This window comes from Herpailurus yagouaroundi, unplaced genomic scaffold (assembly GCF_014898765.1).
Source record: "Herpailurus yagouaroundi ecotype Mexico unplaced genomic scaffold, PumYag 220, whole genome shotgun sequence".
NCBI classification, from domain to species: domain Eukaryota; kingdom Metazoa; phylum Chordata; class Mammalia; order Carnivora; family Felidae; genus Herpailurus; species Herpailurus yagouaroundi.
The window spans coordinates 9,735,337-9,749,056 of NW_024412451.1; the positions used below are offsets into that span (position 1 = coordinate 9,735,337).

At 50.9% G+C, this 13,720-nt stretch overlaps 1 protein-coding gene across 3 annotated transcripts; it reads left to right on the plus strand.

Moving 5' to 3' along the window:
* Positions 1 to 194: 194 nt before the first annotated feature.
* TSEN34 (tRNA splicing endonuclease subunit 34) lies at positions 195 to 5,694 on the plus strand. 3 transcript variants are annotated; one of them, XM_040457888.1, is made up of 5 exons: positions 195 to 304; positions 1,036 to 1,282; positions 1,533 to 1,794; positions 1,945 to 2,202; positions 5,198 to 5,694. In XM_040457888.1, exons 2-5 carry the CDS (start codon positions 1,040 to 1,042, stop codon positions 5,383 to 5,385), a joined length of 951 nt encoding a protein of 316 aa, XP_040313822.1. In that variant the 5' UTR covers positions 195 to 304; positions 1,036 to 1,039; the 3' UTR covers positions 5,386 to 5,694. The 3 variants fall into 3 exon arrangements, with proteins under 3 accessions (XP_040313822.1, XP_040313823.1, XP_040313824.1); XM_040457889.1 differs by having other exon boundaries at positions 243 to 364; XM_040457890.1 differs by lacking the exon at positions 195 to 304 and adding an exon at positions 645 to 762.
* Positions 5,695 to 13,720: the final 8,026 nt, after the last annotated feature.

The window sequence follows — 13,720 nt, forward strand, 5'->3', positions numbered from 1 at the left end:
GGGCGGGGCCCTGGGATGACGTCACCATAGGGCGGGGCCATGGTAATAAGCCTCACTTTCTCTAGTGGCGGAACCCTAGCGGCGGGGACGTTCCCTTCGCGAGGGCGGGGCCAAGGTGTTCCACTCTACGAGGAAGGCGGGGCTACGGCGCCGCTGGGGGCGGATCCCAGACTTCCCGCTTCGCTGAGGTGGCGGTGTGACGAAATTGACGCAGGGGGTCGGGATGCGGAGGGGTGGAGGAAGCAGCGCGTGGCGCGCTACGTAGGGGGTGGCTCCGCCGGGACTGCGAGTTGGTGTTTACGAGGTGACTAACTGGTTCTGTCAGAGGACGGTGCCGCATTCTGAGGGGAGCGCTCACGAGGGGGTGAGCCCGCCCGGACGGAGAACGGACCGTGGTGCCCAGGGGGAGGGGCTTCCGGCCGCGGGGTTCGCTCAGTGGGGCGGGTACTCCCCAACTGGGAGTGCTTGAGGTCGGAGGGGGCGGGGCCTGGCCGCGGGGTTGACGGGAGCCGAGGATGCCAGATCGCAGGACCGCTGCGTTCGGGAGGGGGCGGGGCTGCGAGTTCGGCCGCGTCGAGGCGGTCCGAATGCCCGAAATCTGGCGCCGGGCGGGGGCGGGCCTTCTGTCGTGGGCGTCCGACCCAGTGCGAGGAGGCCCGGAGGCCGCGCCTCGGGGCTTCGGAAGGGGGCGGGGCCCGAGTTCCGAGCCACCCGAAGGGGGCGTGGCCCTGCACTAGCGGAGGCTTGTCTCGGAGCCAGAAGGCGAGATGGCCGGGACGCCGACCACGGGGTCCTGGGGGCCCCAACGACTCGGCGGAGGGCGGGGTCTTGTCTCGGCGGCCCCGGGGCCTGGCGGGATCGCTGAGGGGGCGGGGCTCGGCCTGGAGACTCAGCAGGTGGCAAAGGCTGCCTTGACGAGGCCCCACCCCCGGGGCTCAGGGGCGGGGCCCCGCTGAACCCCCGCCCCCTCACTCCCCACCCCTAAGCGGTGGGAGCGCTAAGTCGGTGACCTTTGTGTCCCCCTGGCTCCCGCAGGAGGATGCTGGTGGTGGAGGTGGCGAACGGCCGCTCCCTGGTATGGGGGGCCGAAGCGGTGCAGGCACTGCGGGAGCGTCTGGGAGTGGGGGGTCGCACGGTGGGCGCCCTGCCCCGCGGGCCCCGCCAGAACTCGCGCCTGGGCCTCCCGCTGCTGCTGATGCCCGAGGAGGCGCGGCTCCTGGCCGAGATCGGTGCCGTGACCCTGGTCAGCGCCCCGCGCCCGGATCCACGCCAACACAGCCTGGTAAGGGGCGGGCCGGGGGCGCGAACGCCCTGGACCTGCGGAAGTACAGGCAGGACACCTGGACTCCGCGGGTTCGGTCCCTAAGGTGGGAGGGGTCAGGGCGTCCTCGATTCTGGAAGAATGTGGGTGCAGGAGATTGGCATCCCCGAGTTCGGGCTTTGAGGTTGGGAGGGGTCAGGGGGTCAGGATACCTGGCTTTCTAAAGCGGGATATACTTGGATCCTGGGATTCTCGCTGATTTACTTGTCAGGCTCTGGCATCCTTCAAACGCCAGCAAGAGCAAGACTTCCAGGAGCAAAGCGCCCTGGCAGCCGAGGCCCGTGAGACTCGTCGTCAGGAGCTCCTAGAGAAGATTGCGGAGGGCCAGGCTGCGAAGAAGCAGAGGCTGGAACAGGAATCAGGGAGCAGCGGGAGCCAGGAGGCCGGTGGGAGCCAGGAGGCGGGTGGGAACCAGGCTCCCGCGGAGAATGAGGCCAGTGCCAGCCAGGCTTCTGGAGAGCACGAGGAAGCAGGTGAGGCTGAGACTTGGAGTCCAGGGACCAGGGGAAGGGAGGGAGAGGTCTTTTGGGAATCCTGGCTGGAATCCTGGCCTGGGACTCCCTGGAGGATGAAAAGACGTCGTCCTTGAACTCACCCAGTTCTCTTGGGTTCACCTCCCCCAGGTTCCTCTTCTCCCCAGCCAGGGCCTTCAGATGGGGTGGCCCCCTTGCCCAGGTCCGCCCTGCTGGTCCAGTTGGCCACTGCTAGGCCCCGACCCATCAAGGCTAGACCCCTGGATTGGCGCGTCCAGTCCAAAGACTGGCCCCATGCTGGCCGTCCTCTCCATGAACTTCGCTACAGCATCTACAGAGACCTGTGGGAGAGAGGCTTCTTCCTCAGTGCTGCTGGCAAGTTTGGGGGTGACTTCCTGGTCTATCCTGGTGAGTTTGGGTGGGGACCTCCAGTTGTGGCCCCTTTTTTCACAACCCCTCCACAGTCCGCATGTTTCCTTTTTGCCTTTTCTCCGCGTCTGAAACCTGTGGAAGGACAGGAGACACTTGGGAACCCAAGCTCATTTGGAGGGCAGTTTAGTAAATTTCATTAAGCACTTACTTTGACCCCCAAATTTCACTTAGAGACACTTAGATATGTGCACAGAACATACAAGAAATCATCATCACAGGATCCTTTAAAGTAGTGAAATATTAGAAAACAAGCAGAATTAAAAAAAATTGTTTTTAATGTTCATTTTTGAGAGACTGTGCGCAAACGGGGGCGGGGCAGAGAGGGAGACACGGAGTCTGAAGCAGGCTCCGGGCTCTGAGCTGTCAGTACAGAGCTCGACGTGGGGCTGGAACCCACGAACCTCGAGATCATGACCTGAGCTGAAGTTGGACGCGTAACCGACTGAGCCACCCAGGTGCCCCCAGAATGATTATGAATGGGTTAGCAGTTAAACACTGGTGCTAGTTGTCAGAGTAACGTAGGTCCATGTACATTTATGAAAAGATGACCAAAGGGGGAGAAAAAGAACCACTTGTCAAAAACGTGTATGGTAAAATACTCTATAGTTTATGTTACTGTGCAGTCTTATGCACGTTATTTAAGTAGCATTAAAAATTACGGCTCCAGTGAAAGAATGTGGACAGAACTTAAGATAAAACGGTGTGAGTAGATGAAGAGAATCCTATCAAACAAGTGGAAAAAGGTGTGCAAACACGGACTCCAGCCCAAGTACAGTGGTTTCCTCTGGGAGGGAATTTGCATCAGGCGTAGGAACACGAGCCTTTTGCTGTATCAGTTAATTTTTGAATTTGTAGTAAGAGTGCCTTTATTGTGTAACTGAAAGGTTAAGAAAAATAAGTCTGCAGGGAAATCAACCTGTTCCTCCTGAGAATGTAGAAAGATAGAAGCACCTGATAAGTAGTCAGGTCTTAGCTCTTCACTGGAGACCGACTGGGGTGTCTGAGGTGAGGCGAGGGCCTGCGTCTCTTCTGAGACTGAACACATAACTAAGGGACTGGCTTAGGAACCCAGGACAGTGTGCCTGCCCTGTGCTCTGCAGATAACCACACTTTGATTACTTTGCTGCTGCTGCTGCTGTGTGTGTGTGTGTGTGTGTGTGTGAGAGACTCCCGTATGTAAGAGATTATTTTGGTTTTGAAAATGAATAGTCAGTTTACTAATCATATGAATGCTAATATCCAGTTCTTTTTGAAGCTTCCAGTTCAATTTATAAATCTTTTCAGTCTAGCAGATTTTAAGGGGATTCTTAGTCTAAGTTTGATCCCACTTGCAAAAGGAGTTAAGTAATTTTCAATGTGATAAGCTGCATTTTAAATTTTAATATATTTTCCTTTTTAAGGAAAATGGTTTTCCTGGTTATAGAACTTGCTGTTAATTCAGATCTAAAAAACTACAAATGGGGTGCTTTTTAAGTTTATATGTTCTAATGCTGTTAATACACTTACAAAATTTCAGGTTAAAAAAAAGTTTGACTCCACCAGTAACTCAATCACACATTTGAAACTGAATCACAAGACTGGCCTGTTAGCTCTAGTGGATCAATATTTCTAAAATGATACATACTCAGTGTATGAAATATACGTGGAATCCTTGTCCCCTGAAGATTAATAGTCAAGGTCTGGATCCCTTAAATATATTTAAACATTTATTTATCTTGAGAGAGACAGAGCACGAGCAGATGAGGGGTAGAGAGAGACACACAGAATCTGAAGCAGGCTCCCGGCTCTGAGCACAGAGCCTGACGTGGGGCTCAAACCTACGAACCGCGAGATTGTGACCTGAGGCGAAGTTGGACGTTTGCCCAACTGAGCCACCGAGGCGCCCCTTAAATATTTCTAACAGTAAATCCTCCTGAACTTTAAAGACAGTAAGCCTCTAAGAACAGTTTTGGGGTAACTTCTCAAGTCTTTGATGCTTCCTTCTCAGCAGGTGTCATACCAGCCAGAGAGATGCCTGGCTCCTGGCCGGGTTCTTGCTGGAGGCCCAGCTGCCAGCCTGGGCCTTGTTTTCCTGTTGCCATGACACTCCCCTGTCAGATGGGATGTCTCGTAGCCTTGCTCTTGGAGACTTCCATTACCTACCACTTAATCTTCTGTGTCATGCCCCACTGGTTCCTACTCTGCTCGATCACATTTATCTAATCCAGGGGCACACTGCAGCCCCCATCAAATGCGGCCCACCAGTTTTTAAAGAGAAAGTTACTGGGACGCAGGCCAATGCACTTATTTATGTATGGTCTGTGGCTTCTGCTGTGCTACAGGAGTGAGGTGTGTACTTGTAACATGACCCACAAAACAATATTTACTGTGTGGCCCTTTGCTGTATTAACTCTGTTATCCCATCTATTCATTACTCCGTCCTGTTGTAAATTCTTTTTTTCTTTTCGTCTCTTGGAGTCACTTCTCCCTGGACATTGACGTGATGTCCTATTTGTTCCTCATGGCTTTCCCTGACTTTGTGATCCTGGTTCTTACATCACGACAGTGACATATTCAGTTACTTGTTCGGTTTGTCATTTAAGGACGATTATGCTGTTGGTGTGTGGCAGCTTCCTGCCCCTGTCCCACTGTATCATTGGCTTTTCCAAGTTGGTACACCATTTCGATTTTAAAGGCTGTATGGTGTCCAGTCTTACTGAGAGACCCTGAATTTAACAAGTCTGTGGCTTGGTTATTTCTCTTTCTTAGCGGTTGTAAATGATAACAGGGTGAAGAGCTTTATTCTGCATTTTAGGGGTGCTATCCTTGTAAGAAAAAAATTCCACGAGTGGAATTGCTGTGTCCAAGAATAGCTATTTTTAAATATTCATAGAGATTACGAAGATGGTTCCCATGTCCTATCTATGGACATTCCAGCGTCTTCCGGCCCTCTGCCCCTGGAAATTGCCACATGTCTCTCTCTCTCACCCAGGTGACCCACTTCGTTTCCACGCCCATTACATTGCTCAGTGCTGGGCTCCTGGGGACCCCATTCCACTCCAGGACCTGGTTTCTGCCGGCCGCCTGGGAACCAGCGTCAAAAAGACGCTGCTCCTGTGTTCTCCTCAGCCTGACGGTAAGGTGGTCTACACCTCCCTGCAGTGGGCCAGCCTGCAGTGAACTCCAGAGACCTAGGGGGACGTGGCTGCATCTGTGGAAAGAGCCTTTCTAGATGGTCCCATGCTCACATCTGCGCGGGAGGCCTCAACACCCTCCTCCCTCTCTCTGCGGTTAAGTTTTGAGTCCGGATTTATAAACACTACACCTTCTTACTTCCCTCCCTGTTTCAAAGCACTTATTGGCTGCGATGTTTTTGTAGTTACCTGTTTCCAAACTGTGAGCTTCTTGAGGGTGAAGACTGGGTTTGATTCATGTCTGTTTTCTACCGGGCACAGGTCCCAACAGGTCCCAGTAAACTTGTTGAATAAACATGGAGTCTGTGATTTCAATCCCGACGGCAATCCTGGGAAGCGTGGGCCTTTGCATTTGTTTAAGCCGGCGAGGGAAAGGCCTGAAGGAGGTCACACATCTAGGAGGTATCCAGCAGGCTGACATTTAAAACTTGGTCCTGCTGATTGCAGAGTCTGAAATCTGTCCACCGCACTGAACCTCCTTTTGAAAAGATTGTCACGGGACATTACAGATGCGTACAAAGGCATAAATGAAATAATGTCTATACACCTGCAGAAAAGAAGGACGTGAGTTTGCAATTTCATGACAGGAGTTAGGGGAAGGAAGGGGAGTGTCCAGAAGGGCGCTTGAGGCTTGGGGAATGCTGGAGGTGGTCTCTTTCTTGACCTGGGTGGTGTTTATTCAGGTGTATAGAATTATTTTTAGAATTATTTTTACCCTACACCTATACTTTTTTTTTTAATTAAAAAAAAAATTTTTTTTAAATACTTATTTTTAAGAGAGACACATCGCGAGCCAGGGAGGGGCAGAGAAAGAGGGAGACACAGAATCCGAAACAGCTCCAGGTTCTGAGCTGTCAGTACAGAGCCCAAGGTGGGGTTCAAACCCAGAAGCCATGAGATCATGGTCTGAGCTGAAGTCGGATGCTTAACCCACTGAGCCACTCAGGGACCCCCCCTCTTTTTTTCCCCTAATTTTAACGTTTATTTATTATTGAGAAACAGAGAGAGACAGAGCATGAGCATGGGAGGGACAGAGAGAAGGGGAGACGTAGAATCTGAAGCAGGCTCCGAGTCGTCAGCACAGAGCCGGACATGGGGCTTGAACTCACAAACCGCGAGATCGTGACCTGAGTCGAAGCTGGACACTTAACCAACTGAGCCACCCAGGTGCCTGTTTTCTTCTAATTTTAGAGAGAGTGTGTGTGCAATTGTTGGGGGAGGAGAAGCAGAGAGAGACAGAGAATCCTAAGCAGGCTCCACACTCGGTGCAGAGCCTGACTTGGGGCTTGACTCCACGACCCTGGGACCATGAGTTGAGCCAAATTCAAGAGTCAGATGCCCAACTGACTAAGCCACCCAGGTGGTCCCAAATTCTTTTTTATTTTTTTTATTAAAAAATTTTTTTGTTTTTAATCTTTATTTTTGAGAGAGACAGAGACAGAATGTAAGTGGGTTGGGGCAGAGAGAGAGGGAGGCACAGAATTTGAAGCAGGCTCCAGGCTCTGAGCTGTCAGCATAGAGCCTGACACGGGGCTTGAACTCACAGACCGTGAGATCATGACCTGAGCCGAAGTTGGTCACTCAACCAACTGAGCCATCCCAGGTGCCCCTAGGTATATTTTAAATGTATAGGTTTGTCAAATAGATTTCGTTACTGAAGTCTAGTCACATGGTTAATGATTTGGGGGCTGAAAGTCTGTTTCTCTAGTTTCTCAGTCTGTTCCCCCAGTTTCTTCTTTCTCTCCTACCCTTCACAGTAAACACATTTGCTAGAACCATAACTGCCAGTAATCTTAGATTAATTTAAAACAGGACACTAACCCCAGCCTGGTTAACACTTTGTTCTTTGTGCCTCTTTGGTGACTGGCTTGTAAATATCTTCTCCAGGCTCTCTCTTCTCTCCAACAAAGTACTTAGTTGACTCAGTACTCAGTACCTATGTCTTCTCTCAAAAATTCCTCACTAAAAAACATGTGGATGCCTGGCTGGCCCATTCGGTAGACTCTTGATCTCAGGGTCGTGAGTTCGAGCCCCAGGTTGGGCCTAGAGCTTGCTTAAACAAAATTTGTAAGGACATCCACATGCAAAAACCAAACAAACAAAAAATCCAGATATGGACCTCATACCCTTTATAGACATTAACTCAAAATAGATCATAGACCTCAATATAAAATGCAGAGCTAGACCACTTGTGGGAGGTAATGAGAAAACGTAGATGACCGTGGGTGTGGCAGTGATATTCCAGACACAACACCAAAGGTGTGCCCGATGAAAGAATTGGTAAGCTGGACTTCATTACAATGAAAAACGGAGAAAGTCCTGTCCAAGACAGCTGATAAAGGACTGTCGTCCAAAATATTTTGTAGCTCTTACAAGTCAACAATGAGAAACTATCTGCCTAAAAAACAAATCGATCGGAGGCCCTAACGGACACCTTGCTGAAGGCGTCCCGCAGCTGGCAAGCAAGCACGTGAGAAGGTGCCCCACGCCCTGTGCCATCAGAGCCGTGCAGAGTCAAGCAACAATGAGATACCGCTACATGCCTGCGTGAAGGGCGGAAATCCAGAACAGTGACACCACCGAGTGCTGACGAGGCGTGGAGCGCCAGGACCTCTGGTTCACGGCTGGCTGGTAGGGAACAGGGTGGCACAGCCACTTGGGAGGATGGTGTGGAGAGTTTTCACAAAACTTGAGTGTACTCTCACCATCCGCAGTGGGTGCCACTGTCCCCAGCAGTGATGCTCCTTGGATTTACCTAGAGGAGTCCGACATTTATGACCCCACAAAACCTGCACGCGCATGTTTTTAGTGCGGCGTTATTCACAATTGCCGACACTCGGGCGCAACCAAGGTTCTTTGTAGATGAATGGAAAATACACTGTGGTCCCTCCAGATGATGGAATGCTATTCAGTGCTAAAGAGAGCCGAAATGTCAAGCCACAAAAATACATAGAGGATCCTTTTTTTTTTTAAGTTTATTTATTTTGGGAGAGGGAGAGAGAGACGGAAAGAGACCCAAAGCAGGCTCTGTGCTCTCAGCGAGCTCACAAACTGTGAGATCACGACCTGAGCTGAAATCAAGAGTTGGAGGCTTAAGTGACTGAGCCCCCCAAGGCGCTCCCATGGAGGACCCTTAAATGCACACTCCTAAGTGAGAGAAGCCAGCCTGAAAAGGCTGCATGCCATACGATTCCAATTGTATGACTTTGTGGAGAAGACAAAACTGGAGACTGAAGAGATGAGTGGCTGATGGGTTGGGGAGGAGGGATGAACAGGGGAAGCAAAGAGAAGTTTTAGGCCCGTGAAACTACTCTGTGCGACCAAAATGTTGGATATATATCATTATCTGTCCAAACCCACAGAAGGCACGGCACCACGAGTGACCCCTGATGTTTACGGCCTCGGTGCTGATGACGTGTTGTGTGGGCTCATCGGTTGTGACAAATGTACCCTCTGGCAGGGGATGTTGAGGATGGGAGAGGCAGGCTGTGCATGAGTGGGGGCAGGGGGCACACTCCTCTGTACCTTTGCTTCGAACCTAAAACTGGTCTAAGAAAAACCTATAGGTGCTACCTTCCAAACACTGTAGACCCAATCTGACCACTTCACTCCACCTTCACGGTCAACACGTTGGCAAAGGCAACGACATTACGCACGTGGATGATTGTAGTGGCTTCCTGACTCCTCTCCCTGGACTCCACGCTTGCCCCTCTGTCATGGGTTTTCTTTTCTTTTTTTTTTTTTTTTTAACATTTATTTATTTTTGAGACAGAGAGAGACAGAGCATGAACGGGGGAGGGGCAGAGAGAAAGGGAGACACAGAATCGGAAGTAGGCTCCAGGCTCTGAGCCATCAGCCCAGAGCCCGACGTGGGGCTCAAACTCACGGACCGCGAGGTTGTGACCTGAGCTGAAGTCAGATGCTCAACCGACTGAGCCACCCAAGCGCCCCTGTCATCGGTTTTCAACAGCATGGCTGGCGGCTGGTGTAATTGGGTAAATAGGTGGGTCTGATGTGTCCCTCCCCTTTAGAACTCTCCAGTAATTTCCATCGCAAAGTCAAAGCAAAGGCCCTATAGTGCACGTTCTCCGTCCCCATCGTGCCCCCCTCCTTGCTTATGCTGCTCCCTCCACGCAGGCTCCCATGACTCTACCGGGGATGCTCTTCTTCTGGTAGCCACATGGTCTTGTCCGCCACTGCCCGCTGGCCTTTCCCTCCATGTCACCTTCTCAGGCCCTCCATGGTAACCTGACCCGAAAATTGAACACCCCTCCTGTATGCCCCTTCTTTCTTGATTTATTTGCCTCACCACGATCACTGGTGTGATTTATAATGAGAAATACACATTTGGTCTTTAGCCCCATTCCTGGCACAGTCCCCCTAAAACCCTTGCAGTTTCTTAAGAGCAACAAAGGTGCCTTGATATTTCTAACACAGCCCTTTCAACCACACCTGGGTTTATATTGATGAAGTGGCCTCCAGGGAAGAGAGAGTGGCTGAAAGTTGGGTTGCTCATAAATTGCCAGCAATTTAATTAATCGTGCCCATGTAATGAAGCCACCATAAAAATGCCAAAGGATGGGATCGGAGAGGTTCCAAGAGAGCAGCGTACCTGGAGGCTGCACGGAGGCCCCACGTCCTGTCCCCACACCTGGCCGACGCGTCTCCATTACATTACGTTCTTCTGTAATGAAACAGTGATCGGGTAAGTAACATGTTCCTCTGAGTTCTGTGAGCCGCTCTAGCAAATTAATGAACTGGAGGAGGGGGTTGTGAGAAACGTCAATCATTGATGACGCATAGAGTTATTCATATATTTAACTTTTTGTAAGTTAACGTTTTTAAATTATTTATTTACCTTTATTTATTTTGAGAGAGAGAGAGAGAGAGCACACGTGCAAGCAGGGGATGGGCAGAGAGAGACGGAGAGGGAGAATCTCAAATCCCAAGCCGGCTTCTCACTGCCAGTGGGAAGCCCAATGTGCGGCCCGATCCCACAAACCACAAGGTCATGACCTGAGCCAAGAGTCAGACGCTGGACCTCTGAACCACCCAGGCACCCCCGTTATTCATACATTTAACAATTTAGTGACTATTAACTATAGTTGAGCCTCTCCTAAGACACTGATCACTAGGAAAGATGAGGCCTCTGCCCTCCTACAGCTTTTTCGTCTGGGAGCTACTCTTTAAACAAGAAAATAAAAATGAACAAGGGAGCCTGAAAGACAGCAATACATGGTGAGGGTAACAACAATGATGCTGACAGTGCTTTCCTGCGCGGCCATTGCCTTCACCACTCTGTGTGGACCGTCTCATCAGTCCTCACCGCGACCCCATGAGGTAGGCCCCGCCAACACCCCCATTTCACAGGGGAGGAAGCTGAGGCAGGGAACGGTTGCAAAACTTGTCCAGGGGATTTTAGCGAGCAAGGGGTTGCAGGACTTTCGTCCACGGGTCTGGCTAGAGTGGAGCCGCCTCTCAGAGGGGGCACTGCCCGCTGGGAGCATAGGGCCGGACCGTCTCAGCTCCAGCCTTGGCCTGACCTCCTTTGTTGAGAGACTGCACAACAAACGGATGGCCAGACCATACACGAGATAGAATTCTGACCCACAGCCTGTGGCCACCTGCCCAGAAGGCCTGCCTGCAAGCTCTAGTAGCCGTGCAGGAAGCCAGACGATAACCCTGTAACAATCGCTCCAAAATGGCCAGGGCCTGAGGAGTGACCGCCAGCTCCCCTAATCTGTGTCCCCGACTCTAATTTAGGACCGACAAGAGACAGGCAAATATGCTCCCGTAACCACTAAGGTAAGACAGCGACTTGCAGTGAGCCTGCCTCAGCTCCCCTGGTCCCACAGGCTCCAGGCAGGGGGCACCTGCTTTCCTCGCTCTGCACTTTGAGATTTCCCACTCCTCCTGCCTTTGTGTTTTGGCCACAGTGGCTGTTGTTTCTTCTCCTTTGCCTAGTCTTCGCTGGTTTCCACATCGTGTAATCTTGGGCAAGCTTGGTGCCTCAGATCTGCCTCCGCACAACAGGTCTAATGACTGTATTAGTGACTCCTTGTCATGAGGGAGGGCAGCTTTCCTGGAGGGGCTCCTGAAGCAGTGCTGGAGACTAAGTACGTGAACACTTGTGGGGACTAAGTACGTGAATGTATGTGGGGACTAAATACGTCAACGCATGTGGAGACTAAGTACGTCAATGTATGCATACTTCTAATGGTGATCAGTGCACCACTGGCGTGAATGGCGTTTCTCCAGGCGGGAAGGGGCTGGAGGAAAGACAGGCACTCTCCCTTCATGGCGCTCCACACATGGCGCTCTGAGTTTTCTACAGACTGAAGGTTTGGGCAACCCTGCGTCAAACAAATATACTGGTGCCATTTTCCCAACAGCATTTGCTCACTTCATGTCTCTGGCTCACATTTTGGTAATTATCCCAGTATTTCAAGCTTTATCATGATTATTATATTTGTGATGGTGATGGGTGAGCAGTGATCTTTGATGTTCCCATTGTCATTGTTTTGGGGTGCCACGAACCACACCCCCATAAGAGGGAAAACTTAATAAATGTTGTGTGTGTTCCAACTGCTCCACTGGCCAGCCGTTCCCCATCTCTCTCCCTCTCCATGGGCCTCCCTGTTCCCAAAGACACAACAGTGGTGAGATTGGGCCCATTAATACCCCTACAGTGGCTCCAAGTGTTCAAGTGAGAGGAAGAGTCATACGTCTCTCCCTTTAAATCAGAAGAAACGAGAAGTGCTTAAGCTCAATGGGGAAGGCAGGTCGAAGGCCAAGACGGCCAGAAGCTAGGCCTGTGGTGCCAGACAGCCCCGCTGTAAACGTAAAGGAGAAATTCGTGAAGGATGTTGGAAGTGCTACTCCAGAGCAAGGCCCTGACTCCCTTCAATGCTGTGAATGCTGAGAGAGGCGGGGAGGCGGCAGAAGACCAGTCTGAAGCTGGCAGAGGTGCTTCAGGAGGCTGAAGGAAAGAAGGCATCTCCATAACATCAGGTGCAAGGTGAGGCAGCAAGTGCTGATGGAGAAGCTGCAACAGGTTCTCCAGAGCTCGCTGAGATCACTTGTGAAGGTGGTTACACCAAACAACAGATTTCCAGTGTAGACGAAACAGCCTCCTACTGGAAGAAGATGCCACATAGGACTCTCATCGCCAGACAGGGCAAGTCAAGGCCTGGCTTCAAAGCTTCAGAGGACAGCCCAACTCCTGTTAGGGGCTAACGCAGCTGCTGACTTTAAGTGGAAGTCAGAGCTCAGTGACCACTCTGAAAATCCCAGGGCCCTTAAGAATGTTGCTCCATAAACAGAGCAGCAAATCCTGGATGACAGCACATCTCTTTTACAACGGGGTTACTGAATATTTTAAGCCCACTGTGGAGACCTACCGCTCAGGGAAAAAAAATCCTTTAAAATATGACTGTTCCCTGACAATGTACCCGGTCACCCAAGAGCTCTGATGGGGATGCACAATGAGAGGAACGCTGTTTTCATGCCTGCAGACACAGCACGCATCCTGCCGCCCGTGGATCAAGGAGGAATTTCAACTTTCAAGTCTTAGCAATAAAGACATACATTTCGTAAGCATATAGCTGCCATAGACGGTGATTCCTCTGATGTATCTGGGCGAAGTCAGTTGAAAACCTTCTGGAAAAGACTCAGCATTCTAGATGCCACGAGGGACATTCGTGATTCGTGGGAAGAGGTCAACATATCCTCATCAACAGGAGTTTGGAAGAAGTTGATTACGACCCTCACGGGTGACGTTGAGGGGTTCAAGACTTCGGTGGAGGACATAACTGCAGATGTGGTGGAAACAGCAAGAGAAGCTCAATTAGAAGTGGCGCCTGAAGAAGAGATTACATTGCTCTGCTCTCATGACAAAACTTTAATGGATGAGGACTCACTCCTGAAGGATGAACAAAGAAAGCGGTTTCCTCAGATGGAACTGACTCCTGGAGAAGACGCTGTGAATACTGTAGAAATGACAACAAAGGATTTAGAACCTCACGCAAACTTAGTAAAGCAGCAGGATTTGAAAGAATGGACTCCCATTTCGGAAGAAGTCTACTGTGGGTAAAATGGTATGAAACCTGCTACAGAGAACTGTGACAGGAAGAGTCAACTGTTGTGGAAAACTTCCCTGTTGTCATCTTGAAGAGATTGGCACAGCCACCCCGTCTCCAGCAACTACCACCCTGACCAGTCAGCAGCCACCAACATGGAGGCAAGACCCTCCGTCAGCAGAAGGGTTATGACTCGCTCTAAGTTCAGCTGATGGTTAACATTTGTTAGCAACAAAGCATTTT